This window comes from Ursus maritimus, unplaced genomic scaffold (assembly GCF_017311325.1).
Source record: "Ursus maritimus isolate PB19 unplaced genomic scaffold, ASM1731132v1 scaffold_14, whole genome shotgun sequence".
Classification (NCBI taxonomy): Eukaryota; Metazoa; Chordata; class Mammalia; order Carnivora; family Ursidae; genus Ursus; species Ursus maritimus.
Genome location: NW_024423786.1, coordinates 61,391,869 through 61,419,394, shown reverse-complemented (window position 1 = coordinate 61,419,394; position 27,526 = coordinate 61,391,869). Strand labels below are relative to the sequence as shown.

The window sequence follows — 27,526 nt, the reverse complement described above, 5'->3', positions numbered from 1 at the left end:
GGGGGTGTAATGTGACCAGACTTGTGTTTCAGCACCAGAGAGGTGCCTTTGGCTGGGAGGTGGAGGCAGGATCAGGCTTCTACAGTCATTCAGGAGGAGGACAACGGTGGCCCGATGGGGTGACAGCTGAAAGGGTGGGAAAAGGGGATGATTTATGACGTAGGACTTGGTTCCATTTAGATGGAACCAGTGAGGGAGAGGGAGGCATTGAGGATGAGACCCAAGTTTCTGATTCTGAGATGAGGAATAGAGAGGTGGGTTTGTGGGGGGTGGGGAAGAGAGCTTGGTTTGTTCACATCGAGCTGGAAATGCTGGATGACCCTCTGGCTGGCCGTGTCCAGGCAGGGACAGTGGGGTTGGTGTGTCTGGAGCTCAGGAGAGAGGTCCGGGCTCCCAACATCACAGCCGAGTCAGCACCAGGGGGGGACTCTATGGAGGTGCCCCCTCCTGCCCCCTCCAAAAACAGAAGCTCCGTGCCTGGGGGTGACCACAGAGTTTCTGCAGAAAGCAGTTCACTGCAGGATGTGCTCTGGGAGGAGCTTTGAAGGCCACGGGGAAGGGGAAGGAAGAGGAGGGGACAGAGCCGGGCCTGGGCGACACGGGGCCTTTCTCTGCAGATCTGGAGGCTGCCGCGGAGACTAAAGACATCGGAGTCTCCGGTGCTGGCAGCCTCCGTGGGCAGGACTGTGGGGAGCCAGTCAGCAGAAAGACTTCGGGAACCGAGTTCCTTCTGAACCAAGGTAGGTGCTGGCTGGGGTAAGGTGTCCAGGGAGGAGGCCGGGGGAGACAGATCCAAGCAGAGCAGATGGAGGGGCCGGGAGGAGGGATGCTGAGTGGGAGCCCTCGAAGGGCCGAGGCGCCCCTGGCTCTTACGTACCCAAGCCTTTCAGAGAAGGGTTACCGAGATATGGTGACTGTTAGGAGCACTGTGCCAAGTTAAGATCATTTAACTCATTTTCACAAGAAGGGACCCAGCACCCATGAGATGACCTCTTCTTTCCTCCCCGAATCCTGTAAGTGCCGATAATAATATAACCGATGACACATGCCCAGCACTGCAGAGTGCACTCATCGGCCCGCGGCTTCTCCCGAGCAGTCAGAGGTGGGCTGGATATGTGTTTTAATGCCTGTTTTATAGCTCAGAGAGATGAGGCAAGTTGCCAAGGGTTGCAGGGCGTTGGTAAGCAAGGCGCCGGACGCAGAGTCTGCCTTCTGGTCCAGTCCACACTCCTTTGGGGACATCCTTGGTCCATCCCCCTCCCGGGGAGGCAGGTGACGATCGTGCTGGTCTGGCCGCTTCTCTCCGCACACACAATTGAGCATCTTCTACCCGTGCCACTGGAGCCAGAGGCCACGCAAGGCCAGGTCTCCATGCTCAAGCAGCTGGCCAGCTGGTGTGGCGTTGAGACACACCATGAGTGACCGACAGAAAGTAAAGGGCGTGAGGGCCCTGGGGAAGGTGAGGCAGGGTATGCAGGTGGCCTTGGGGTATGGGATCCGGGGGGCTGTGCAGGAGGCGGCTGTGAGCCTTGAGGGGCAGGGAGGGTGTGTGTGCAGAGGTGAGATGGCAGGCGTCCCAGTGGGGAACAAGGTGTGCAAACCCACAGAGCAGGAGAGTGGATGCAGAGGAGGGGATTATGGGAAAGCGCAGCTAGCGACTCGGTTTGGCTGCTGGAGCATGGAGCCCATAGGGGTTTGCAGACGCGAGCCTGCTCTGTGCCTTCCCTTCCTCTAAGAGGCTCGTGAGCATCATCTTGTTTAGTCCTGACAGCAGTCCTACGAGGTAGGTGCTATTATTCACTCTCCTTTAAAGATTGAGAAACTGAGGCACAAAGGCTCTAAGCAACTAGCCCAAAAGGTCGCAGCAACAGAGAGGATTAGAATCCAGGCAGTCCAGCACCAAATGCCACCAGCCCAGCCACTTTTCCACACAGCCCCTCCCCAGGACGTGCTCCTTGGGTGACGCGGTGGCTCTGAATCTGGTCCCTGTGAGATTCCTCCCAGGCTCCCTACCCCCCCAACCCGCAGAACAATACTGTCCTTCCCCCACCCCCCACCCCCCAGACTGGCTCCCTCACATCCAGGTGTTTCCTCCCCGGCCAGGGGCAGACACAGCAGGGGAAACAGGCCTGCCTCATCCCCAGGGGACAGCAGGGAGCAGGGCCCCCACGTCCCCGGCGCCTCGGGAATCTAGAAAGCCCAAGTGGGCCTCTGGGGATGAAGGATGCTGGATGAGGACTCCGAGCCCTGCTTTTCTGCTGTGTGTCCACTGATCACATGCTCTGTACCAGAGAACCGGGTGTATTGTCTGGCAAGTATGACTTTCTCCACGGAGGCGAAGGTCAGAGTACTGGAAATAGCATCAGTCCCCAAAACTCAGGGTTCTGAGACAGCACTGGTGGGAGGAGAAGGAAGTGGGGCAGTGGCGGAGAGGTCCTGTTTCTCTGTGCCAGAGTCAGGGGTGGAGGACAGGTGGGCGGCAAGCTACTGTCTTGGGAAACTATGTCTTCGTTCCCGGGTTGTACGCCTGGAGGGCTGGCCGCAGGGAGGGTGCATGCTCGGTTCTGTGGCCAGCCTGGCCGAGGAGCCAGCAATGCGGGGGATTGGGGTGCCCGGGTGGGCAGGGGATCATCAGAAGCCGGGGCCTCTTTGCTGGGACACTGGCCCCAAGCCAGGCTTCCCCAGATCCTTCTCTGAACCCTGCTTCCTTGAGTCCTTCCTGTCCTTCCCGCCCTGTCCTGCACCAGCCGTGGGCTGGGAACAGCAGCCTGGACCGGGCTCCCATGGGCGTCTTCCCACTGCGTTCTCTCCAGCCACCTCTGTGCTTCTGTGGGGGGTCCCGGGGCGTGTTTCAGCCCAAGGCAGGGACCAGCTGGTGTTTGCACCTGCTCTGAGGACCGTTTGTTGTGAACATTCTGCATTTAAGAAATAGTACCCTCTGAATCCCAACTCACTCATTCATCCTTCGTCCCTGATCTTGTCCCTCCGACAAGAATTGCGAAGCGCCTAAGATTTCCTCCTCCTTATAACTGTTCAGTTAGCCGGCCACAGTTTCACCAGCAGAAAACAGAAGGCTCTAGAATCCAAGATGAAGGACTTGGTGACTCAGGGCGTGACAAGCACATGAGCGTCAGGTTGGAGTGTCTCAGGCAGATACAGCCCCGCTCGCTCCCGTGCCCCTCACAGGTTTCCACCCAGAGCTCACCTCCTTAGTGAGACCTCCCTGATTAACCTCTTAGAAACCTCACTCCCAGCCCTGGAGCCCCACATTCCCCTGCCGGGCCTTGTCCTTACAGCACTGACCGTCACCTAACATACGACTTAATTCTTGAGACTATCGTCCGTCCCCTGCGAGCTCACTACACGCCCAGTAGAGTGAAGTCTTTATGAGAGCAGGTGTTTTTGTCTAATTTAAATTATTGCGCTATCCCCAGGACCTGGAACAGTGTCTCATATCTAGAAGGGGCTGAATGAAGGAATGAGTGAGCGAATCCATCCATTTATTGGGTCCCCCACTGAAGACCTGGTTTTCCTACCCGTGTGTGCAGGACGGCGTCTGGCACACAGCAAGGCTCAGTAAAGGAGACACTGAATGAACACGGGGGGGAGGGGGACAGGGTGAGAGGAGGCCCGCAGGGACTGGGGGGCTTCTCCTGGTGGTGGGGGCTCACCCTGGGCTGCTTTCCCTTCTGCCTAAGCCCGCTGCCGGGAATCTTCCCGACTGGTGGCAGAGGCCGATGTATTCCTTTCCTGTGCGGTCATGTTCTTGTGGTGACTGGGGGAGCCGGGAGAGGGCGGGGGCACGTGAGCAGAGCTCGGATGTGCCCTTGGCTTGGGCAGTGGCACAGAAGCCACAGCGGGACATGGCAGCCTGGGGTTGTCCAATATGGGGTCTGACCCAGACCTCCATGCACAGGTGACAGAGCACAGCATCCTTCTCACCGCTGTGCCTGGGTCCCCTTCCCATGGGACGGTTGTCCCCTTCGCCAGTGTTCTGAGCATCAACACTGTCTTTGTTTCATGTGCCATTGATCCAACCAGCCGTGCCCCCACAGACTTGTTTCTGCTCCCTAGCCTGGGAGCAGTTGGGGACAGTGGCCCTGTCCTGTCTTCCTACGAGTGCCTAACGCTCATTCATTCAATGATGTTTATTGGGGGCCTTCTCCTGGTATAAGCAGTGTAAGGTAATGAGGACCTAGCAGTGAATAAAGAGCCCCGCCCTCATGGAACATTCTAGCAGAGGCAACCAGCCCATTCACAAACAGGACTCCATACATGGTGCCTGGAGAAGTGGAGAGGCAACCCATGGATGTTTGTTGACTGACTTACACGGGCACCGTTGGCAGCCCCAGTGCCCAGCTCACAAAAGCCATTCTTTTTTTTTTTTTTTTAAGATTTATTTATTTATTTGAGAGAGAGCATGAGGGCAGGGGAGGGGCAGAGGGTGAGGAGAGAGAATCTCAAGCAGACTCTGCACCAAGCACAGAGCCCGACATGGGGCTTGATCCCACGGCCCATGAGATCATGACCCAAGCCAAAACCAAGAGTCAGATGCTTACCTGACTGACCCACCCAGGCGTCCCTGAAAAGCCATTCTTTCTTAGCTGCTCCTGGAGCATAAGGACTGGAGACAGAGCAGAGCTCGTGTATTGCTCATTGTCTGCCTCCAGGGGCCCCAGCAGCGGCATGAACAATGCCCCAGACCAGCTCCCAGGCACCAGGGACACTGGCCCCTCTGCACCTGCCCACAGCAGGGCACGCCCACGGGCTGTTGCTGGGCAGAACAGTGGACCCTGTCTTGCCAGATTTCCAGGTATTCCTTTTACATAAAAGCTGGGAATCTGGATTTGTATGTGAAGTACGACTTTTTAAGAGTTGGCCACAAATTCAGATCTTCTAAAGCTCTGGCTTCTTCTGGGGAGGGGAGCCAATGGCCCAGACGAGGGGTGAGGATGCTGGCTTTTCACTGTAGAGTGGTTTGAACCTTTTCCATTTACCGTTGGCATGGTTGTTCATCCAAAGGTGAATTTTATCAATCTATTAGGCAGAGCATATCACCGGGGCCGCGGTGTGAATCTGTGAAATGGGTTCGTTGTCAGGCATGTTGTGGACATGGGTCCATGAGAGTGTCAGTGTGTGATCACGGGCCAGGAGTATGGCAGCTAGGGCCACACCGCCGTCCTTAAAAAGTCCTTAAAAAGTCAGGGCCTCCAGTTCTAAGGGCAAGGACCGTGCCTCCTTTATTCATGGCCGAACTCCCATGCCCTTGCCCAATTGCTCCCACCCGGACTGGACCATGTTCCATAGATGCTCTGATTTGCTCCTCAATGTCAGTCACTCCGAACGCTGCCGGGAACTAGGAAGAGAGCCACGTGGCCTCTGAGCCGCCCAACTAGAGGTTCCACATCTGTGGCTGGAAGCTTCCCACTCTCTCCCTGGGTCTCATTTCTCAGGCTTTGTTTCTGTATCTTACCTACGAGATAATCCCATGTGCTTATCTGGCTTCCCAGCCTTCTGGAAGAGCAGAGATGGCTGAGACAGGGCTGCTGCCAATCTGGGGGAGCCTATGTTGGAATTAGAAAGAAGCATCCCCTCTGAGCAGACACATTACAGTGAGTGCCTCTTTGGACGGATGAATTACAAAACCTCACCCTCCCTGGCAGAGGAGATAACCAAAAGACCAGTGAAATGGTCGGCCTGATGGTAGCCCCCATTCACCCACTAGGTGCAAGGGGCACCCCCACTGCTGAGATGGGAGGTGTCAGAAAGTGCGAGCCATTCAGGGTAGGATGGCTGCAGACAGCCCCTGAAATCTTCGGCGTGCAACAACGTGCAATGAGCCCCCATGAGATTCATCGAGAAAACCTTCAGAGACCTGTCTTGGTGCGAAAACAGGCAAGCTTCATTTCCTAAGAAATGCATGTCATCGTGAAGTGAAGACAGAGGTGATGTTGATGCATTTTGAGAATGACTTCTGCTCACTTCCATTTCCTGTCTGGGTGCAAGCTTGTCCCCTGAGGGCTCCCCCACTGCCTTATGGTCAACAGCCCCAAAGGACAGGAAATAGATTACAGAGGTCCCCTGCAGAGGAGCGGGGGCGGGGGGGCGCAAAGCATCTCCAGCACCCATGCAGATAGATATATAAGCACTGAAGAAGCGTTTGGTGAATGAATGAACGAGCGAATGAATGAAGAGGAAAACGGATAAGGAGGCTTTCCGACGTTGGTTGTTGGCACTTTTTACGATTTTTACTTTCAATTAAAGATAGCCCCGACCAGCCCCAGCTTTGCGCCGTGTGTCCTGAGACACATGCACCTCTTTTAATCTGTCTCTTTGTGATCTCTTTTCCTTTGTGTCTGCTCAGTATTCCTTACCCGCTCTTTCCACCTGGACAGACGCTTCCCTGTGTGTTCATTTTATTGTTACTACAGCAGAGGGTGCCCTGTGAGGTTCGGAGGTGGGAGAAGAAGGGGTGCAGAGGGCAAGGGAGGGGGCCGTGAGCTCATACCCCCAGTTGAGATGGAGCCCTAGCTCTGGTTTCATCATTCATTAGCCATGTGATTTTTGGCAAGATACTTCACCTTTGTTCTCCAGAATGTTCATTCATTGTCCACTGGGCATCAGCACAGCCCGAGCTGCTGGACACATTGCGATAGACGGGGGAGGGCCCAGTGTTTGCGGAGCTCACGTTCTAATGGGTAGCTGAGAAAATTAATCATTACACAGGAAAACTTCTGATACTGATAAATGCTATGAATAAAATAAAAGAGTGTGCTAGGGTATCACCTGGGGTGGGTGGGGGCATGTATTTTAGATAGATTGACCGGGAAAGGCCTCTCTAAGGAGGTGACATTTAAAATGAGACCTGAATATTGAGAAGGAGCTCGCTGTGGGGAAAGGTGGTCCAGGCAGAGGTGTGCAAAGGTCCTGAGGCAGGTCTGGGTCTGGCAAGTGTAACACAAGGAGCCATGAGGTGAGAGCCTGGTGAGCAGAGGGAGAGGGAGAGGAGATGAAGCTGGAGAGCAGCACTGGGGCCAGATGAGGCAAGATTTAGGCAGGGTGAGGAATGGGGAGTTATTCTAAGATCTAAGAGAAGCCATTGGAGGGCTTTAATCATACAGGGGGACTTATTGGGGGAACGGCCAGGATCTGAGCAAGAGGTGATGATGGTAGCTTGGCCCCAGTGCGTTGGGTAGAGATTATCACGATCAGTCTTAACCACAGCTAATAGACGGGGAGCTGGGAGTCCAACGTCCTGGGTCCCACTTAGGTAGCTTCTCTTGGCCTCCCTGCACGCTGGGTCTGGAGTCAGGGTCTGTCCTGTCCCCACTGTGTGGTGGCTCTGACCGCCCCACATTGCCATTTCCCGCTCCTACCCCCAGACTGGGGACATCCCGGGGTCAGCCACACACTCTCATCCATGGTTGGATTTTCAGGTTTGCGTTTTCACAATTGCTTCAGATTTCGATGTCTAACTCTCACCCACAAAAACATGCCATGGAGCCTTTCCAGAAAGAATGAGCAGCATGAATGCTCACACATTCCTCTGTCTGGTGGAGTTTGGGATCCCTCGTTTCCACACCCAGCCCTTCTTCAAAATGTTGTCACGGAACAGTTTGACATTCTACCCGGCACTCTGGGGCGCCCATCCCACCAAGGGGGAGGCTGCAGCTCAGAGAAGACAGTGACGAGCCACACAGGTGCCCAGGAAGGGAGAGAAGGGCAATTATTTTAATAGTTTTATCTTCTTTTTTTTTTTTAAAGTTACCCTGCTTTGAAGCCCCACACACAGGGCTACGTGATGGCAGTCGTCCTAAGTGGGGAGGTGGGCTCACAGGTGTCTGTTTTATTGTTAGGTTTCATGACATTCATATGTTAGCTCGCTGTTGGGAGCCACAGTTTCATAATAAAAATAAAGTCGGAAGATGTAGAAAAGCATTATGATGAAAATTACCTGTGATTCCAGTGCCTGTGGGTAAGTGATATCACACACACAGAGAAGTATAAACAGACGCAAGTAAAGGTAAACTGGGGAACGCTGAATAAGGTTTGATGTCGACGTCCTGGTTATGCTACCATCCCGTGGTTTCACAAGGTGCTATCACTGAGCAGACCGGGGAAAGCATACTTGAGATCTCTTCTTACCACTGCAGGTGAATCTGCAATGATCTCAAACGTAGAAGTTTAACTTTCGGGGCACCTGGGTGGCTCAGTCGTTAAGCGTCTGCCTTCGGCTCAGGGCGTGATCCCGGAGTCCTGGGATCGAGCCCCACATCGGGCTCTCTGCTCCACTGGGAGCCTGCTTCTTCCTCTCCCACTCCTCCTGCTTGTGTTCCCTCTCTCGCTGGCTGTCTCTCTGTCAAATAAATAAATAAAATCTTTTAAAAAAAAAAAAGTTTAACTTTCAAAAAGACAACAGCTCTTTCTTTTTTTTTTTTCCCAAACATAACTACAATACTATTATCTCCCTCCCCGCAAATTTATGTAGGGTTTACATTCCCACGTGCCTCTAGTGTAGTAGTTTTTGTAATGGTTTGAATTGGGATCTAAACAAGATTCACACGTCGTCTTGGTTGATAAAGTCTCTTCAGTCCCTGTGAATTCGTAGCCGCCCTGCCACCCCAACACCATTCATTTCCACGACTGTTGTCGCCACCACCCCATCTTCCTTGCAATTAATTTGTTAAAAGAGAACAGGGTGTGTGTCCTGTGACTGTTTTTGGTGTACCGTCTGTGAGTTTTAACCCATGTAAAGACTGATGTGACCATCACCATAATCAGGAGCCAGAACAGTTCCATCACCCCAGAAAGTTCCCTCTTGCCCCTCTGTAGTCAATGCCTCTTCTTCTCCCAAACCCTTATAACCACGGAACTATTTTCTTTTTTTTCTTTTTTTTTTTTAACGATTTTATTTATTTATGTGACAGAGAGACAGCCAGCGAGAGAGGGAACACAGCAGGGGGAGTGGGAGAGGAAGAAGCAGGCTCCCAGCAGAGGAGCCTGATGTGGGACTCGATCCCGGAACGCCAGGATCACGCCCTGAGCCGAAGGCAGACGCTTTAACAACTGCGCTACCCAGGCGGCCCCCCACGGAACTATTTTCTGACCCTATGGTTTTTTCTTTTCTAGAATGTCCTGTAAATGGAAACATATAGCATGTAACCTCTTGAGTCTCCCTTCTTCCACTCAGCATGAGATTCACACATGTGTTGTATGTAACAATAGTTCCTCTCTTTGTATCAGCGAGTATCCCACTGGATGAATGTCTCAGTTTGCTTATCCATTCACCCATGAGGACATTAGGTTGTTTCCAGTGTGGGGCAGTTACGAACAGAGCTGGTATACATACCCAGGTACAGGCTTTTGGGTGAAACGACATTCTTCTACAGGAAATTGTTATGACTGGGGGTTCAGGATCGCATAGTAAATGATGTTTAACTTAATGAGAAATTGCCAGACTGTTTTCCAGCAGGGCAGTGCTGTTTGGCATTCCCACCAGTAATGTGTGAGCATTCCTGTTCCTCCACATGCTTTCCAGCGTTTTGTATTGTCACCACTAAATTTTGGTAATTCTGATGGTGTATGGTGGTATCTCCCGGTTTTAATCTGCGTTTCGCTGATGACCAATTACATGTATTTTTTTTTTCTTGTGTGTACTTGCCATCCATATATCTTTTTGGATGAACTGTTTAAACAATTATTTTTCCTGCTTGGGGATATTATTTGTTTTCTTACTATTGAGTTTCGAGAGTTCTTTATATGTCCTGGGTGCAAGTTCTTTGTCAGATATGTGATTTGAAAATATTTTCTCCAAGTTTGTACTTTGCCTTTTCATTTTCTTCTTTTTTTAAATTTATTTATTTGACAGAGAGAGAGACTGAGAGAGGGAACACAAGCAGGGGGAGTGGGAGAGGGAGAAGCAGGCTCCCTGCTGAGCAAGGAGCCTGATGTGGGACTCGATCCCAGGACCCTGGGATCATGACCTGAGCTGAAGGCAGACACTTAACTGTCTGAGCCACCCAGGCTTCCCTGCCTTTTCATTTTCTTAAAGCTTCTTTTTGCAAAGCCAAAGTTTTTAATTTTGGCAAAGTCCAATTTATGAATTTTTTCCTTTATGGACCATGCTTTTGGTATCAGATCAAAGAATTCTCTCTAATCCAAGGTCACAAACTCTTCCCTATGTTTTCTTCTAAACCTTCATAGTTTTACCTTTTACATTCAGATCTGTGATACATTTTAAGTTCACTTTGGTTTGAGGTGTGGGATTTAAGTTAAGGTACTTTGGGTTTTTTGCATGTAGATGATAGATTGATTGTTCCAGACCATTTGTTGAAAAGATTTATCCTTCCCCCATTGACTTGTCTTTGCAGCTTTGTAAAAAATCAATTGACTGTTTTGGTGCACGTCTGTTTCTGGACATTCTGTTCTGTTCCTTGGATCTGTGTCTACTCCTACACTAATAATTTTATAGTTGTTCTTAAAATGGGGAGATTTGGCTATTTCAGTTCTTAGAAATTTTAGAATCTGCATATCTTCTATCTACAAAAGAAATCTGGTATTTTTACTGGAATGACATTAAATCTATAAATCAATTGGGGAGAATTGACATCTCAACTATATTGGGTCTTCCAGATCATAAGCAGTGTGTGCCTCCATTTATTCCGGTGTTCTTTGATTTCTTGAATCAGCATTTGTGGTTTTCATCAGACAGATCCTACACATGTTTTGTTAGCTTTATTTCTCTTTTTTTAAAGTAATTCTGTCTTTTTCTTTTTTCTTTTGGAGCTATTTTAAATAGCATTGTGTTTTAAATTTTGGTTTCCAGCTGTTCATTTTTAGTATATATAGTTATGCCTGATGTTGCATGCTGACATTATGTCCTGTGATCCTGGCAAATTCACATATTAGTTCTAGGAGATTTTTTTTGTAGGTTCTTAGGGATTTTCTATGGATACTTGTTATCTGTGAATAAGGTTGTATTATTTGCAAATAGTTTTATTTCTTCCTTTCCAATCTATACATCTCTTTTCCTTTCTTTTTTCTTTTTTCTTTTTTTACTTCTTTTTTTTCTTTGTCTTATTACACTGGTTTCCAATATTATGTTGATTTGTTGAATGGAAGTGGTGAGAGTGAATGTCCTTGCCTTTTCCTAATCTTTGAGAGGAACTATTCAGTTTTTTGTTGTGTTTTGGTTTTGTTTTTTTACTATTATGTATGTTAGTTGGGAGGTTTTTCAGTAAAGGCCTTTATCAGATTAATGAAGTTCCCTTGTATTCCTAATTTATTCTAAGTTTTTATCATGAATGTTAAAATTTGTCAAATGTTTTTACTGCATCAATTAATAGGAGCATATGGCTTTTCTTTTTTAGTCTTTAATATAATAGATTACATTGACTTTCATATATTGAACCCCATTGATAAATGCCATCAGGTTGTTATGCATTATTCTTTTTGTTTATTGCTGGTCTTAGTTTACTAATATTTTGTTCAGAATTTTTTTCATATATGTTTATAAGGGATATTAGCCTATTTTCTTTTCTTGTACTATTTTGTCTGGCTTTGATATCAGGAGAGTGCTAGACTCTTAAAATGAGTTGGGAAATGTTAACCCACTTATTTTATTTTGGGGGCCTATGGATTATTTAGAAATGTGTTGTTTAATATCCCAGTATTTGGAGATTTTTAAATTATCTTTGTTACTGATTTCAAGTTTAATTTCATTATGATCAGCAAACTTACTTTGTATAATCCAGTTATTTTAAATTTATTAAGGTTTGTTTTATAACCAAGGGTATTGTCTATCTTGGTGAATGTCTCATGAGCACTTGAAAGGAATTCGTATTCTGCTATTGTTGTGTGTAGTGTTCTATAAATGCCAGTTAAATTTAGTTGGTTGATAGTATTATTCAATTTTTCTATGTCCTTCCTGATTTTCCATCTGCTGGTTCTATCAATCACTGAGAGAGGACTGTTAATATCTCCAACTGTAATTGTGAATTTGCCTACTTTCAATTTTGTTTTATTAGTTTTTCCTTTGTGTATTTTGAAACACTGTTTTTAGGTGCATACATGTTTAGGATTATTATAGCTTCTTCGTGAATCCTTTTACCATTATGAAATGTAATAAGAAGCTTATTCCTGGTAATTTTCCTTGCTCTGAAATCTACTTTGTCTCATATTAATACAGCTACTTCAGCATTCTTTTGATTAATATTCAAGTAGTATATTTTTTTCTGCTCTTTTTCTTACCTACGGCATTATATTTGAAGTAAATTTATTGTAAACAGCAGAGTTGGTTCTGTTTTTTTTAATGCTGACAATCTATGTCTTTAATTGGTGTGTTTAGACCATTTACTTTTAATATAATTATGATATGTTTTTATTCAGGTCTACCACTTTCTTATTCGTCTTCTGTTAGTTATTTCTGGGTTTTGTTCCTCTGATAGAGGGAAGAAAGCATTAAGGATTCTTTCCGTACCCTTGGAACTATAGTTTCTCTAGTCAGAGGGAAAAATTTTCCTTTTTCAGAATTTTAGGCACCTGCCTGGCCACCACTGCCATCACTGTTGCTGCTATTGCTATTACAAGATTGCCTGGGGTATATGGAAGAAGAAGTTGCAAAAGAAATCTCTCCAATCCTTTGGGGACCCTTTTCTTGATCCTCAGACCAGAAAGAGAAGGCTTTTCTTCTAGCTCTTTCTGTCTGCCCTAAGTGTACACTTGTGAGTGTCAGGCTGTCTTTGTGTCCAGGCCAGGGTATAATGGGGAGGAGGGAAGTGCAGAAAACTCATTGCCAGATTGTTCACATACTGGTTTTCTTCCCCATTCTGCCTGATACCGTTTACTTTTCAGAATCCTCAGATAGCTGTTCCATGCATATCATCCAGAATTTTTAGTTGTATTGAGTGGGAGACTTACAGTGGAGTGTACTTCATGTTAACCAGAACCGGGACTTCTAATGTCACATTTTGATGTTTAGTTTTTCCTGACTTTTTACAATGCATCTGAGCAAACTTAGAAATATAGTTTTTTAAATTAGTGTATTAGAAATGTGTTAGCTGTCTCGTTACCTAGTGTTTAAAATGAATACTTCTGAAAATCTTTTCAATTCAGTTAATGCAAATATACATCATCATTTTTATGTCTGCTTAGTATTGCATTGCACAAGTAACTTTAATTTGCTTAACTGACACTTTGTAGTTGGGCCTTTAAGTTTCTTCTGTTTTTCTCCCTTTATAAACAATGTTTCAATGGACATTGTTGTACACCTTCCTTATGTGTTTGTCCAATTATTTCCTTAGGATAAATTCCTAATAGTGGAGTTGCTTGGACAAAAAATATACACATTTTGGGGGCACCTGGGTGGCTCATTCGGTTAAGCGTCTGCCTTCAGCTGAGGTCATGATCTCAGGGTCCTGGGATCGAGCCCCGCATCGGGCTCCCTGCTCAGACTGCTTTTCCCTCTCCCTCCGCCTGCCACTCTGCCTACTTGTGCTCTCTCTCTATCTCTCTGTCAAATAAACGAATAAAATCTTATTTTTAAAAAAAAGTATACACATTTTGAATTTTGATGCTTATTGCCCAGCTACCCCCCAGAAAAGCTATACCAGTTTCTGCTCTCACCAATTAAGTACGACAGAGCAAAATTTTCCATATCTTCATCAACAGTTGTTGTTTTTATCTTTTCTAATCATTGCCAACGGTATATCACATTTTAATATTCCTTCCTATGATTGTCACGTACCTAGAATTATTCAGAATACATTATAATTTTAATTCATTGAATTTGATCAGTGATATTTATTTTCTACTTTTAATATTTATTTTTTTTGTTGTGGTAAAAGATACATATCATAAAATTTTCCACTTTAGCCATTTTAAAGTGTACAGACGCGGTGTCTTTAAGTACACTCACAACGTTGTACAGTCACCGCTGTCCATTTCCAGAACGTTTTCATCATCTCTGTACCCACTGATAATAATTCCCCATTCCTCCTTCCCATAGCTGCTGGTAACCTCTGTTAGACTTTCTGTCTCTGTAAATCTGCCTATTGTAAGTGCCTCACATAAATAGAATTAAATAATATTTGCTCTTTCAGCCTGCCTTATTTCACTTAACATGATGTTTTCAAGGCCCTTCTATGTCGTGAGCGTGTGTCCAAAGTTCATTCCGTTTTAAGGTTGAATAATTTTCCACCGTGTTGATATGCCACATTTTGTTTACCCATTCTTCTGTTGATGGACTTTCGGAGTATTTCCAATTTTTGGCTATTTTGAATAATGCTGCTATGAACATTGATACGCAAGCATCTGTTAGAATCCCTATTTTCAATTCTTTGGGGTATTTACCTAGTCGTGGAATTACTGGGTCCTGTGGTAAATCTGTGTTTAACTTTTTGAGGAATCGCTGCACTCACTTTCACCACAACTGCACCATTTTGAATTCCAACCAGCAACACACCAGGTCTAATTTCTCCACATCCTTGCCAACACTCATTATATTCTGTTGTTTTCTTTTTTAAATAGCTGTCCCAGTGGGTGTAGAGTGCTTCATCTATTTTTTAAACTATCTTTATGAGATTTTGCTATCAAGAATAAGTTCGCTTTTTCAGAGAATCTTTCCTTCTTTCTCTATGCTTTTGAACAGTTGAAATAGCTTAATATGTTCCTTCACTGGTTTGAGAGAACTTATCAGAGGAACCATCTGAGACATAGATCACCCTTTTTTAAAGAAATTTATTTATTTATTTTAGAGAGAGAGCATGTGCATGAGTGGGGGAGGGGCAGAGGGAGAGCAAGAAAGAGAGGAAGAGAATCTCAAGCAGGCTCCGCACTGAGTGCAGAGCCTGATGCGGGGCTCGATCTCACGACCCTGAGATCATGACCTAAGCCGAAACCAAGAGTAGGTCACTTAGCCAACCGAGCACCCGGGTGCCCTGACATATATCATTATTTAAGAGCTAATTCTTTGACAGCTGTCTTTATTTCTTTGCTGATCACTAACATAAGCAGTTTTCTGAACTCTTCTGGAGAGTTTTGTGTCATTTTTATTTTCCTGGAAAACCAAGTATGAGATATAGGGTTCATATTTTTTTTTGCTACAAATAAACATATATCTCATATCATATATATGTACATATATGGTATATATGTATGTTATCTTCTCTAATCATTGCTAGTGGTGTATCACATTTTAATATTCATTTCTATGATTATCAATAGACTGCAATTTATTCAGAGCACATTATATTTTATTCCATTGAGTATATATGACATTTACCATTCCTGATATTTTCTTATTGTTCTCTCTCTCTCTAAATTAGCTTTCTCAGGTACATTTTTATTCATTTTTTCTTGGATTTGTTCAGAGTTCCTCTGCTTTTCAGTTGTGGGGCTCGTTGCTCTGGGAAGCAGGCTTTGGGGGTCCCTCCGCCTGGGGTCCTGGTGGGGCAACTGAGGGTCACAACTGAGAGCATGCATTTGAGAGCCAGATAATCAGAGTTCAGTGCTCAGTCCTTTACTTGCCAGCTATTTGACCTTGAATTGTCATTTAACCTCTCTGTGCTCCAGTTTCCCCAATCCATAGAATTGGGGAGAAGATAGTACCTACTTTATAAGGTTAATATGAATATTAAAAAGTTAATAGTTTTTAAGTGTTTAGAAGAATGCCCGGCACGTAGCCAGCACCATAGAAGAATCTCTTAAATAAATCTAGGTTTTCCTCCAAGGCGCTAGAAGCCTAGGTCCCTCTCCTATATTCCCCCAAATATACTTTCTGTACCTTCCCACCACTTATGCTAACTGCCTCTTATTTTGCAGAACCACCTCTGTGCAGAAAAACAACCACTTTACTTTCCATTCTGCTGCCTGAGACAACCACATCCTCCTCACACATAGCCCAGGCTCCCATGGAGAGCTCAGGTCAGTATGATCGGGGGCTGAGGGGTCTGGTGCACCCGGCTGTATCACGGGGAAGGCCTCCCTTGCACGGGAAAAGGCCCCCAGGGCAAGCAGGACCACCTTTACCTTCACCCAGACCCCCAACTCAGCTGCCCAAATGTGCGGACATCCACACACTCGTATGAGCCCCAGGTGCTTGCAGTCACTGAGCTGGACACTGGGGATAACAACAAAAATAGCCAAGATCTATCACCAAATGCTTGCATTTATTTAACAAAAACCTTTGTAGTGCTTATAATCTATCAAGTAGTGATGAAAGCACTTGACAAATATTAGCTCATTTAGTCTTCGCAAAGACCCCGTGAGGTAGATATTATCATTGCTCCCATTTCACGGAAGGAGAAAGTGAGACCCAGAGGGGACAGGTATTGCCCCCAAAGCCGTACGTAGATACTGTATCATCAAACCAGGATTTGGCCCCAGCAACCCAGCTCCAGCGCTGTGCCCTTGGTGATTTCACTGAGGATTGCCCTGTGCGTTCATCAGAAGGACTCGTGAGGAAGGGTGTCACTATAATTGTCCTCGTCTTCCTGAAAGGGAAGTGGAGGCTCAGAGAGGCTAGGTAATTTGCTCAAAGCTACACAGCTACTCAGTGGCACAGCCAGGATCAGAACCAAGGTCTAGCTCATTCCCAAACCCAGACTCTTCATGCTGTATCAACCTGAGACAGCCAGGAGAGATGACCCTTCCATCAAGACATGAGTCACCTAAAGGTCACCCCGGAAGTCCGGCAGCACTCCTCACGAGGCTTAGACTCTAATGCCCTTGAAGACCCCTCTCCCAGGGAAGGGGAGGGCACGTCCAAGGCAGGTGCAGCTACCGGGCTGTTACCATCCCTAAGACACATGTCCTTTCCATGCCCCCCCCAATCATAGAGCCTCACCCAGCCAGGAGAAGGTCCATCTGAATCAGCCCAGCCCATGAACCCTGGTGTTGGGATATTCTGGGTGTCTTTAACCAGCTGGGGTTTGCACCGGCAGGATGGTGGTGGAGCCAGCCCTATGAAAATCTAAATATTTCAAAACCAACTTATTTCACACTGACTTTAATTATAACAATAGATGCATGCCATGCTGTGTTTTAGGAAGAAAGGAGTGCCAAGAAAATTTCTTTGGACACAAGCAATAGAAACCCATAGGGCTAGTTTAATTGTCAAAAATAAAGCATGGCCAAGCATTGAAGGAACAGCTGAAGCCCCAAGCACCAGCAAGGGCAGGGAACAGAGTGGACCGGCCACCAGGACAGGAAGAGGTGGACAGTGACCTCAGAGAGCGCTCCACGCATTCCTCCGTGCTGGCTGTCATCTGCACAAGGTCACCTAGAGAGAGAGAGAGCCCGTTGGCCAGTTTGGTCCTGTGCCCACTCCAAGGCCAAGGCAAAGCAGGGCACCTGGGCCACAGTCTCACCAAGACTACAATGAGCAGGGAGGATCACCGAGCAGGGGAAACCACAGATATCCACCACCAAAGACGTGACAGATGACCCCCCACCACCACCACCCAAAATCAAATGGGCAAAAGGAAACATCCCCAAATTAGGACGCTTGCCCTGGGAGCTCTGAAGGGGAGTTTTCCCATTATGATTGGAACTGCAGTTGTGTGCGCTGTCTTCCCAAATTACAAATGTTTAGAAGCTTCCTCACCTTCCTATAGCCCTAAGGGGTTCCGTCACTCTTGAGTTCAGAAGAGTGGCGCCTGAAAAGGCAGATACTTATTCTAAGGGACACAAAAGAACAAAGTTGCAGAGGCGCCGAAGCTATGGTTACTGTCCCATTCCTGCAAACAGGGCCAAGATGGCAAAGATTTTCTAGAGCAGTCTGAGCCTTTGTTCCACACGCGAGTAAGGGGGATCGGGCTCGGGATGGAAGAAAAGCGTGAGCCACATTAGTCCAGCTGATGGTGCGTCTGGGTGCTGAGCCCAGATCTCAGGGAGCCGCTGAGATGCTGAGACAGCTGTCTACGCACCGGGGTGAGGGTGGGGGGTTCCCAGACAAGTCCTCAGCCCTGGTTGGAAGGGCAGTCCGTGAGGTCCAGATGGTCAACATGTGAGGACTCACGGGATCGGGGAGGATGGACCCCAGCTCAGGGGTCAAGGTCACAGAGAGGTCACCCTCTGAAATGGAACCCAGTGTACCAAGTGGCGTTCCTCTGTACAGAGCGAACCCGCCTCGGGAGTCCCAAGTCTGAATCGGAATGCTGAACAGCATTCCTCTCAGTTGTTTAATGGCTCACCCGGCATGAGGAAAGGAGACCTGCGGTTAGTGGTTTTGTAGGGATTTTAAAGGAGAACAGACCAGAAAGAGTTTGTTGGCAAATTTCCCTTTCCATCCCAGGGAGCGGGTGCTGATTTGGACGGTTGGTATCCAGAAAGTAGAAGAGGACAATTCTTCAGTAGTTCGAGGGGAACATCCCTTGGGAATTACAAACTCAACCTCTTTGGTGATAATTTTGTGTGTACCAAGTGACCTGAACGTCCCTGGAACCCTTGCATCTGGATGGACACGTCCACCCGCCCCCCACTTCCACTCCTCGGCTGAAAAAGACTGAGGAGGTACTAAGTTTGCTTCTTCCACCAGCCTTCCCCATTCTGATGCCGTGGTCCTCTGTGGGTGTGTTAGGAAGGGTACCCTACTGTACGCACATACGTAGAATGAGATTTATTATAAGGAATTGGCTCACATTCTTACGAAGGCTGACGCATGCCAAGATCTGCACTTTGCCAGCGGGAAACCCAGGAATGCCGATGAGGGAGTTCCAGTCCAAAGGCCGGAAGAAAACCAGTGTGCCAGCTGGAAGGCAGTCCAGCAGGAGGAATTCCCTATTACTTGGGAGGGGGGTGGTGTCAGCCTTTTGGTCTGTGCGGGCCTTCTACTGATTGGATGAGGCCCACCCCTGTGAGGGAGAATAACCTGTCGACTCAATCTACTGATTTAAATATTCGCCTCATCCAAAAATACCTCGGAGAGATACCCAGAAGAGTGTTTGACCAAGTATCTAGGCACCCTGTGGCCCAGTCAACGTGACACATAAAATTCACCATGACAAGGAGGTATGGTATGACTTCAAGAAGACAAAGACGGGTCTGCTTGGAAAAATCTTCGAAGATTTTATTCATGTTGTGGCTGGACCCCAAGAGACTCAGAGCCCTGGTGTCTGCTGCCAGCTCCCAGCTGAATGCTCCGTTTCTGAATGAAGGCCATACCTATCGCAAAAGAAGCTAAGAAATGGGGCGCCTGGGTGGCACAGCGGTTAAGCGTCTGCCTTCGGCTCAGGGCGTGATCCCGGAATTATGGGATCGAGCCCCACATCAGGCTCCTCCGCTAGGAGCCTGCTTCTTCCTCTCCCACTCCCCCTGCTTGTGTTCCCTCTCTCGCTGGCTGTCTCTATCTCTGTCGAATGCATAAATAAAATCTTTAAAAAAATAAAATAAAATAAATAAAAAATAAAAAAAAAAGAAGCTAAGAAACAGCAGCAACAAAAATCAAACTTTCGCCAGTGATACTCTTTGAATCTTCTCCCACCACCGGGACAGTCAGGGAGGAGCCTTTCGGACCCTGCGACCTTCATCCTTATTGCAGGGATAATTGTCCTCTGTGAACTCTGAGCGTCTTGGTCTGGGCACCTGACTCCTTCTTTGACTAACAGGTCAATCGTCCAGAACTCTCAGCTTATCACCTTAGACAGTAATTCTCACCTTAACTATCCATTAGAGTGTCCTGGGGAGCTATTAAAAAAACAACATCACTAGTCCCCACTCCCAGAGATCTGATTTAAGCTGCTTTGGAGTGAACTGTACAGTAGTGTTTTTTAAAGCTTTCCCGGTGCAGCCAACATTGGGAAGGAAGGAAAAGGCAAAGACCCTTCAAGGATGTTTGTGAGAGATCTGATTCTGTCTGGGATCACAGGGCACCGCAGAGCTGGAATGGCCAAGTGCTGCGACAGCTCCGAATGGCCTGAAATCGAAGACTGGACCTTGAACTACCTTGAGAGCTGGGACTCTTTCCAGGCAACTTGATCTGGGGCATTGGCTTTCAGCATTCAAAGCCCAGACACACATAGATAGACTCATGTTCTCCCTTTTCTGGGTAAGCAGGTGAATATAAGAGGACATAAAAGGGTGGAACTTTACAGGAAGAGCACCTGCCAGAGAGAAAGCCCTGCTCCAACAGCTCTGCGTCCTGACACAAATCACCTCTCCCCTCTGAGCCTCATTTGCCCAGCTATCAAATGGGATGAGAACCTCCGAGGTCCCTCTGGGTCTGACATCTGTGTTTGGAGAGGCAATAGGGGGCAAGAGGAAGAGCTCTCGACCTGGAATCTACAAAACAAAACAGGGAGAACAGTATTACCCTGCCAAACTCCCAGGGCTCCTGCTCAGAATGCAATGAGAGAAGATTCCAGAAAACTCTCTGCGCGTCCACGAGTCTGTCAGGGAAGGCTAGCTGCTTATGTCTCACCCACATCACCATCCAGTCCAGGCTCCAGTCTTTCAGGGACTGAGGCTCCTTCCCTCCTGTGGCACCGTCATCTTCAACACGTCTTCCAAGGTCACCAAGGAATGGGAAGAATGCGGTGGAGAATAATGCAGAGGATTTTTTAAAAAGATTTTTTATATTTATTTGAGAGAGAGAATGTGTGAGAGAGAGCACAAGCAGGGGGAGCTGCAGAGGGAGAGGGAGAAACAGGGAGCCCGATGTGGGGCTCGATCCCAGGACCCTGAGATCATGACCTGAGCTGAAGGCAGATGCTTCACCAACTGAGCCAGCCAGGCGCCCCACTCCAGAGGATTTTATGTCCTAACGTTGTGTCCACTGCATTCCACTGGACAGGACCCAGCACATGGCTCCCGTCTAACTGCAGGGGATTCTGGGAAATGTAGTCTTCCCGGCAACCCAGACAAACATGAAATCGGTTCGATGAGCACATAGCGTTGTCTTGCCACACCTCTGTAAGTCTCTCTGTGTGGACGCCTTTTAAGTGCTATTCAAATGTTAGATATTAATTGTAATATGATGCCCGATAGTAACAACCCACGTCCCTGGATGGAGGGGAAGATAATAATTATGAATGTCATTTATCTATTGGCTGTTCTGAGTCCAGAATAATGTTAGATATGCATGTCATATATGAACAACCCTGAGATGCTCGAGGCACAAGAAATATCCCGTTTCTTTCTTTTGCTTAATCAAATCACGTCCAGCTTCAAGCTCTCATTTTCCAAGGTCAGTACAAATCCCAGTGTCATTCGCTTAGGGGTCCTTCTCCCCTCTTTGTGGTCGTGTAAACCCGGGGGTTACAAAGTCTTCATGATGGGAAGAGGCTGTGTGTTCAGTCTGCCGTAGCTGCAGCAGCCTCCTCCCCGAGCAGGTTGGCCAGGTGTGCATGGTCCATAGGGAGAGAGGGGGTTCCTTTGGAGACATTCTTGTGCTCTGGCAAAGGTGACCCAGGAGACCCCAGCAGTGGCCCTCGAGCGCGGACTGTAGTGCTGACCTGCCTTCAGCTGAGATCTCTGGCACCCCCGTGAGGCTGTGTCCCAGCCAGCCCGGGTCTTTCTCATTCCCTGGGTCCCCATAACCCTTGTGCTCCCACAGTCCTGGGGAACCCAGCCTCCCACCTTGGGTGGCCACTGTCCTCAGTAACTAAACACAGCAGCCTTCACCCCCAGCCCTTTGAGACAATCCAGCTCAGTTGTCTCAGTCCTAGAGCTGGGGGTCTCAAACCCAAGGGGTGGGGTACAGGGTGTCAATGAGCGAAATGAGAACAGGCGCCGTGAAGGATCAGAGTATCTGAGCCCCGTCTCAAGGGGGCAGCCCCTCCCCGGCCCCGTCGATTGCCACATGTGCGAACAATGCCCGCCTGGTGTCAACAGACTTTCAAGAGATGCCAGAGACCCAAACTTTTATGCAAAATCTGCTGATTCTTTTTTTTTTTTTTTTCAAGACACTCTACAAGCCCAAACAAAACACGTCTGCAAGCCAGATGTGGACCAAAGCCTGAGCGTTTGTTCCGGCTGCCCAGACTTTCGAAAACATAGTTTATTTGGGGCTGTTTCCTGGGGCTACTGGCAACTTCTCTATTTTTCTCTGAAACATAAAAGCTTGACTCCCTGTGCAAGGCAGGGGAACCCAGGGCTCAGAAGACAAAGGCTCGGCTGCCCCTCTAGTGAGGGGGCAGGGAGGAGATCACGGTTATCATAGTTTTGAGTTTCTGCTGTCTGGGGTGAGGCGGCTGGGGAAGGAGGAAGGGCAGAAAGAAGGAGGGAGGAAAGAAGAAAGTAGACATAATGTTTTAATAACTCCGCCTGCATTAACTCATTAAATCTGCATGCAAGGTGGAGCCAGGTAGATGGAAAGACAGCTTGTGAGCAGCCTTCGTGCCAGGCTTAATGGTTTCCTTGCCAGTGTCGGGGGGAATGCCGCACTGCCCAGCAGAGTGGCCGATGGAGAAACTGGGGCTGTAACAGCTCCCCACTCTCAGCCTCGGGGAGACTCAGGAACAGACCTTGATGAGGGCCAGGGGGACCAAGTGAGCGGAGGAGAAAGGTGGGGGTTTCAGAGAAGTTGGGGTGGGGCCCTGGCCGACTTACGAGCTCCCGCCAGAGCCCTGGAGGGGCCGGTCCCTGAGCCCCAGTGCCTCGGCTAACCACATTCTACTGCCAATTCTTTAAAATGCGCGAGATCTATCCCACCTGCTTCCAAGGAACACGAGGCAATTAAGATACAGGTTAAGTAGAACATAGAACGAGAGCACCAAAGAGGAGCAGAGAGCAGACATCCCTGTCCCTGGACGTCAGTGGGTGTTTGAGGCTGGGCCCCCCCCCCCTTTGTAAGTTTCCTGACAACCCAGCAAAAGAGGAAGCCCCGAGACATGTGGTTTGGAGTGTCGGACAACCAAGCAGGCGTGCTTGCCTGTGAAGACGCGCGCGGTGAGAGCCAGTCATCAAGAGGAATTTATGGTGCGGGAAGTGTCTCTCATGCTTCCTGTTTTTAGCCTGGAGGTTCCAAGAAGCAGACCTCACGACAGGGGGGCCATGCAGGGAATTGAGGTGGGGACACAGCCCTGGGGCAGGATACAGAGAGGGTGCTGACTGACGTCCAGCTCCGAGGGAAGAGAAAGAGTCGAGGAGCTTGTGGAAATGCGTTCGACCGAGCTGTGACCAAGAAAGGCTCAGCAGGGTGGTTGGGGAGCCCTGAGCCCAAGTCAGGCACCTGGAGGGTCCAAGTCTTGGAGGAGGAGTGCCACCCACAGTGACCTGGAGCGTGGCCCCAAGCCAGGCAATGGACTGCAGGTGCACAGCCCCGAGCTCCCCCTGCCAGCTAACCTCTCCCTGTGGTGGGAGACGGGCCAGGGGCCTCCTCACCGCTCCCATGCTTCCCGGATGTCAGTGGCTCATTCTTGTACCACGCTGACACTTTGCCACGTCAGTGGACCACGGTTGAAGAAAGAACGATCCCGTGACACTCGTTCCAGTGGCGAAGGAGACTTTATTCAAGACAAGCACCCCAGGGGACAGAGACGGGGCTCAACCCCAAATGACACAAAGACATCTCAGGAGTTACAAGCCCACCAACCACAAGGGGGCCGGCGGGTGGGAAATCGGTCCGAGGAGACACGAGGAGTCTGGATTCTGGCTAACAATATTCTGCTATAACTGGGCCAGGCGGGCAGGAGACAGAATCGGGGCCAAGGCCCAGGTCTGGTGGGGAAGTTGGCTTAGGGAGCCAGAGTTAAGTTTGATGAGGGGACAATCTGTCACCTCCTGTCCCAGCATTGATCTGACATGAAATTGACTTGAAACTTAGGAACACATTATATTTTTTCAAATGCGCATTAAAATAAGTGCATAATTACTCAGGTTTTTGGACCACGTGAGTGCCCCCCTAAAATCGCCCCGTGTGCCACCAGTGGCATACCCACGGCACTTTGGGGGAAAACATGGGTTTTACAGAGTTGCTGATCGAAGGGCTTTATTGCAGACCCGCGTGCTGGCTGCCCTCTCTAAGCTGGTCACTTTGGGGCACCTCTTGGGGCTTATAGAAGGGGAGAAAGATGGTCTCGGAGTGTAGAGGTGGGGGCGAGGGTGGGGCCAGGGGCGCTGAACTCCAAAGCTCCTGGCCTCAGTGCTCCCCCCACCCCACCCCTGCTGCCCAGATGTGGAGCTGGACCTCCAGCGGAGTGTGCAGGCCGTGCTCCGGGAGCTCAGCGCCCAGGCCCCAGCCCTGCAGAGCAACCAAGGTAAGAGCCAGCAGGCAGCCTCTGCCCCCCTCTTTCTCAACCACCTCCCCAGCTCCCCGTGTGGAGCAAAATTCCTCTTGACCCTCTGGGCCTGCAAGACTTCCAGAAACATGGCCCGAGGTGCTGAGCGGTACACTGGCGGCCCATAAGCCACACGTACACTCTGCCCCACTGATGTCCCACATCCCCGCCTTCCCACCCTGAGAATTCGCCGTCCTTGACGGACAGCGGAGTAGAATTCTTCCACGTGTGACAAGCCCAGCCCTGTGCCCCCAGCACCAGGTGCCCAACTGAGGGTTGGATCTGTGGCTTAGCAGTGTCACAGTGTGGGGTCCCAGGGCTCAGGGTCTCGCTCGGGGGTGGGTGGGGGGTCCCCTCTAAGAGCCTCCTGCCCCGCCTGCGTGTGCTGGGCTCCCCTCTGTCCTGGCCAGGCATGTGGAGATGGTCCCTGCACAAGAAAGTCGAGCGAGATCCTGGTAAGAGTCCGGTGCTGGTCCGCATTCTGCTCAGAGAACTGGAGAAGGTGGGTTCTCGGGCTTCGGGGAGGCAAGTGGGGGGAGGAGGAGGGAGAGAGAGGCCAAGCCAGTTGGGGCCTCAGTCCCATCGGTGCTGCATCCCCCAAGCTCTGGTCCTTTGTAGACCGCCTGCGTGATTTTCAGCAGCTCTGTCTGCTTCCTGTATTTCTATAAGGGATATTTTCTTTACATTGACTCCCATGGTTTCACTTGACCTTGCATATTTCAAAAAGAAACTCTATGCCATGGCCACACATGAACAGCCCCCACTCGCAGGAACAGAAAACGATAAACATAAATGCATACCTATTAAAAATGTTTCAGAATTGTTCCCGTACCACCCAAAATGATCCCCCACGCCACCCAATGCTCTGCGTTGCAGCCATTTGGGGGATGCTGCATTCAGGGATGCCTCCATGTGGGGGGGCTGGCCTGCTGCCTGGCACCAGCTCCTGCCCTGAGTGGGTGCCCCCCGCCCCCCAGGCTCTCTCAGCCAGCTCCCACCCCTGTGCTCCCTCCTCACCCACCCCTCCCTTACTGGGGCAGCCTGTGCCCCTTTCCCTCCCCTTGGCGTGGTGGGATGCTTGCCTTCTACCCCATCTCCTGCCCACCCCACCCCGCCAAGCTGCATCCTGCTAGGATGTGGGGAGCCCCCCTCGAGCCCCAGCCCAGTAAATGCCCCGCGGTCTCCTGTTTTCCAGGCAGAAAGCGAAGACCTTCGGCATGTCATCATTCCCTTGTTGCATACTCTACTGTACGTCCTCACCAAGGTGAGCGGGGGGCTGAGGGTCGGGGGGTCCTGATACCCCACGAGTGCCAGGGCGGACACTGTCCTCTCCCCCAGAGGACGCGCAGTCTCTGCCTGGGCCGAGCCTAGAACTCTCAGATTGCCTGCCCCAAACTGGCCTCTCCATACTAGCTGTGCCCTCTCCCTAATCCACCGAGGGGTGTCCTGGGGAGAAAGCAGAAGTGGGGAAAGCAGTGGACAGAATGCATGAGAGCCCCCAATGCCAGAATGAGGTCCTCAGGATTGCTCCTGTGCACACGGGGGACTGTCACCGACCCCTGCACCGAGAAGGGACAAGCCACGGAGAAAATGTCTTGAGAACAGGAACCGGGAGCTGTGTATAGTCGCGGGGGGTGGGAGTGGGCAGCGAGGGAGATGAGGGGCACAAAGAGCAGTTCAGGGGCTGCTGGATCCAGGGGCAGGATGGGGCTGGGCTCCGGCCAAGGCAGGAGGCTGGGGGTGGGGAAGGGGAGCCCCCGGGCACTGCACTGTGAGCTTCATGCCCGCGGGATAGCCAAGCTTTGAGCCTGGAGCACTGCAGGAATGAGGAGCTGAAGGGTGGATTTGCTGAAGGGTGAGACGGATTCCCAGCACAGTGCATTTGAGCGGGGTGTCAGAGAGGAGGTGTCTTACAGGTGCTGGGAGAAGAGGCTGGGGGTGGACATTTGGGAGGGAGGTGCGAGCCCAGGTCTGGCTGTCAGACCCGCCCTTCCTCCTCTCCGTCCCACTCTCCCACCCCACCCAGGGCCCTCTGTGACCTAGGGCTCTGGGCACCCGACTCCTCCCTCCCACCCAGGCCACCGGCATCACGGAGGAGCTCTACCGGAGAACCTACAAATTCTGCACAAGATTGCTAACCCTGCCTGCCCCGTACTGCACGGTGGCCTTGGACTGCGCCATAAGGCTGAAAACAGAGACAGCGGTCCCAGGTAAGAGCATCCCACGGAAGAGCTAGCTCAAGTAAGAGCTAGTTCAGGTAGGAGCTAGTTCAGGTAGGAGCTGTCCCACATAAGAGCTACAGCGTGTCACCATCTTGCTTTTTCGCCAAGGTTCCTGGAGCTCTAAAGTCCCAGCACTTTCCGTGGAAGGTGAGGAATGGGGATCAGGGACCAGGGGCTGGTTCGCTGAGGTGGTCTGTTTTGCAGGGACGCTGTACCAAAGGCTGGTCATTGCTGAACAGAACCTGACGAGTGAGCTGTACCCCTACCAGGAGAGGTGAGTGGCCCCAGGAAGGCTGCTGCCTTCTGTCCCCTCCAGGTGCTGGGACTACGTTACTGCTCACTGAGGGGGACCAGGCGGGGTGGGGAGGAGCCCCAGCAGAGCTTCCCATCCGTGACATGTGTCCAGCAGTGGGGGGTATTTTCAAGGGTGGGCGAGGCCTGCCTTCTCCGGAGGTTGCGGGAAGCAGGGTAGGTCTTTCTTCTTGGGCTGGCTTCCGAGCCATCCGGCTCCCGTGCAGAAGGTGACGTGAGCCCTGAGCCACTCTGGGGTTCTGTCGTCCCACCTCCATCCCGCCCTTGACCGTGATGCAGCACCCACCATCCAGGCAGCCAGAGGCAGCTCCGGGCTGTTTATAGCTCAGGCCCCAAGCACACCGTGGAATCTGGGACTTTCATTTGTGTGTGCCTGGCCCTTTACACAAGACTGAGCAAATGTCCACTTGTCGTGTTGGGAAGAGGGGCTGATGGAGTTGGGGGTGCCTCGCCTCCTGCCCTGCGGGCACCACGGCCGAGCTAGCACGGGAGAGGCAGCTGGAGGCGACGTTCATAGAGGGTGCAGGGAGGTGGAGGGACCCAGAGGAGCTGGCAGCTGGAATGGGGGACAGGTGCAGGAGGCTGGTTTTCAGGTGTGAACAGGCAATGGGAGGAGATAGGGCTCACTTAGGATCCAGAGTTCGCTTGGGCAGGAAGAATTTAGGGTCCCTCCTGGAGGGCGATGTCATCAGTGGGCCACTAAGGGAGCTAGGGGAGGGAGCACGATTCAGGTTGGGACTTACCCGGACACGAGACTAGCCCTCCTCCTCCCCCCCC

General features: G+C 49.8%; 1 protein-coding gene across 1 annotated transcript in view; it reads left to right on the top strand.

Annotated features, from left to right (window-relative positions):
- PIK3R6 (phosphoinositide-3-kinase regulatory subunit 6) overlaps nucleotides 1-27,526 on the top strand; it is a 56,388-nt gene that overhangs the window by 802 nt on the left and 28,060 nt on the right. Inside the window, exons 3-9 of the mRNA XM_040630019.1 lie at nucleotides 618-740; nucleotides 15,820-15,921; nucleotides 24,111-24,194; nucleotides 24,626-24,717; nucleotides 25,411-25,479; nucleotides 26,293-26,425; nucleotides 26,642-26,711. Of these exons, the coding sequence (XP_040485953.1) occupies nucleotides 15,909-15,921; nucleotides 24,111-24,194; nucleotides 24,626-24,717; nucleotides 25,411-25,479; nucleotides 26,293-26,425; nucleotides 26,642-26,711 (461 nt within the window). The 5' untranslated portion in view covers nucleotides 618-740; nucleotides 15,820-15,908. The remainder of the gene's footprint in view (nucleotides 1-617; nucleotides 741-15,819; nucleotides 15,922-24,110; nucleotides 24,195-24,625; nucleotides 24,718-25,410; nucleotides 25,480-26,292; nucleotides 26,426-26,641; nucleotides 26,712-27,526) is intronic.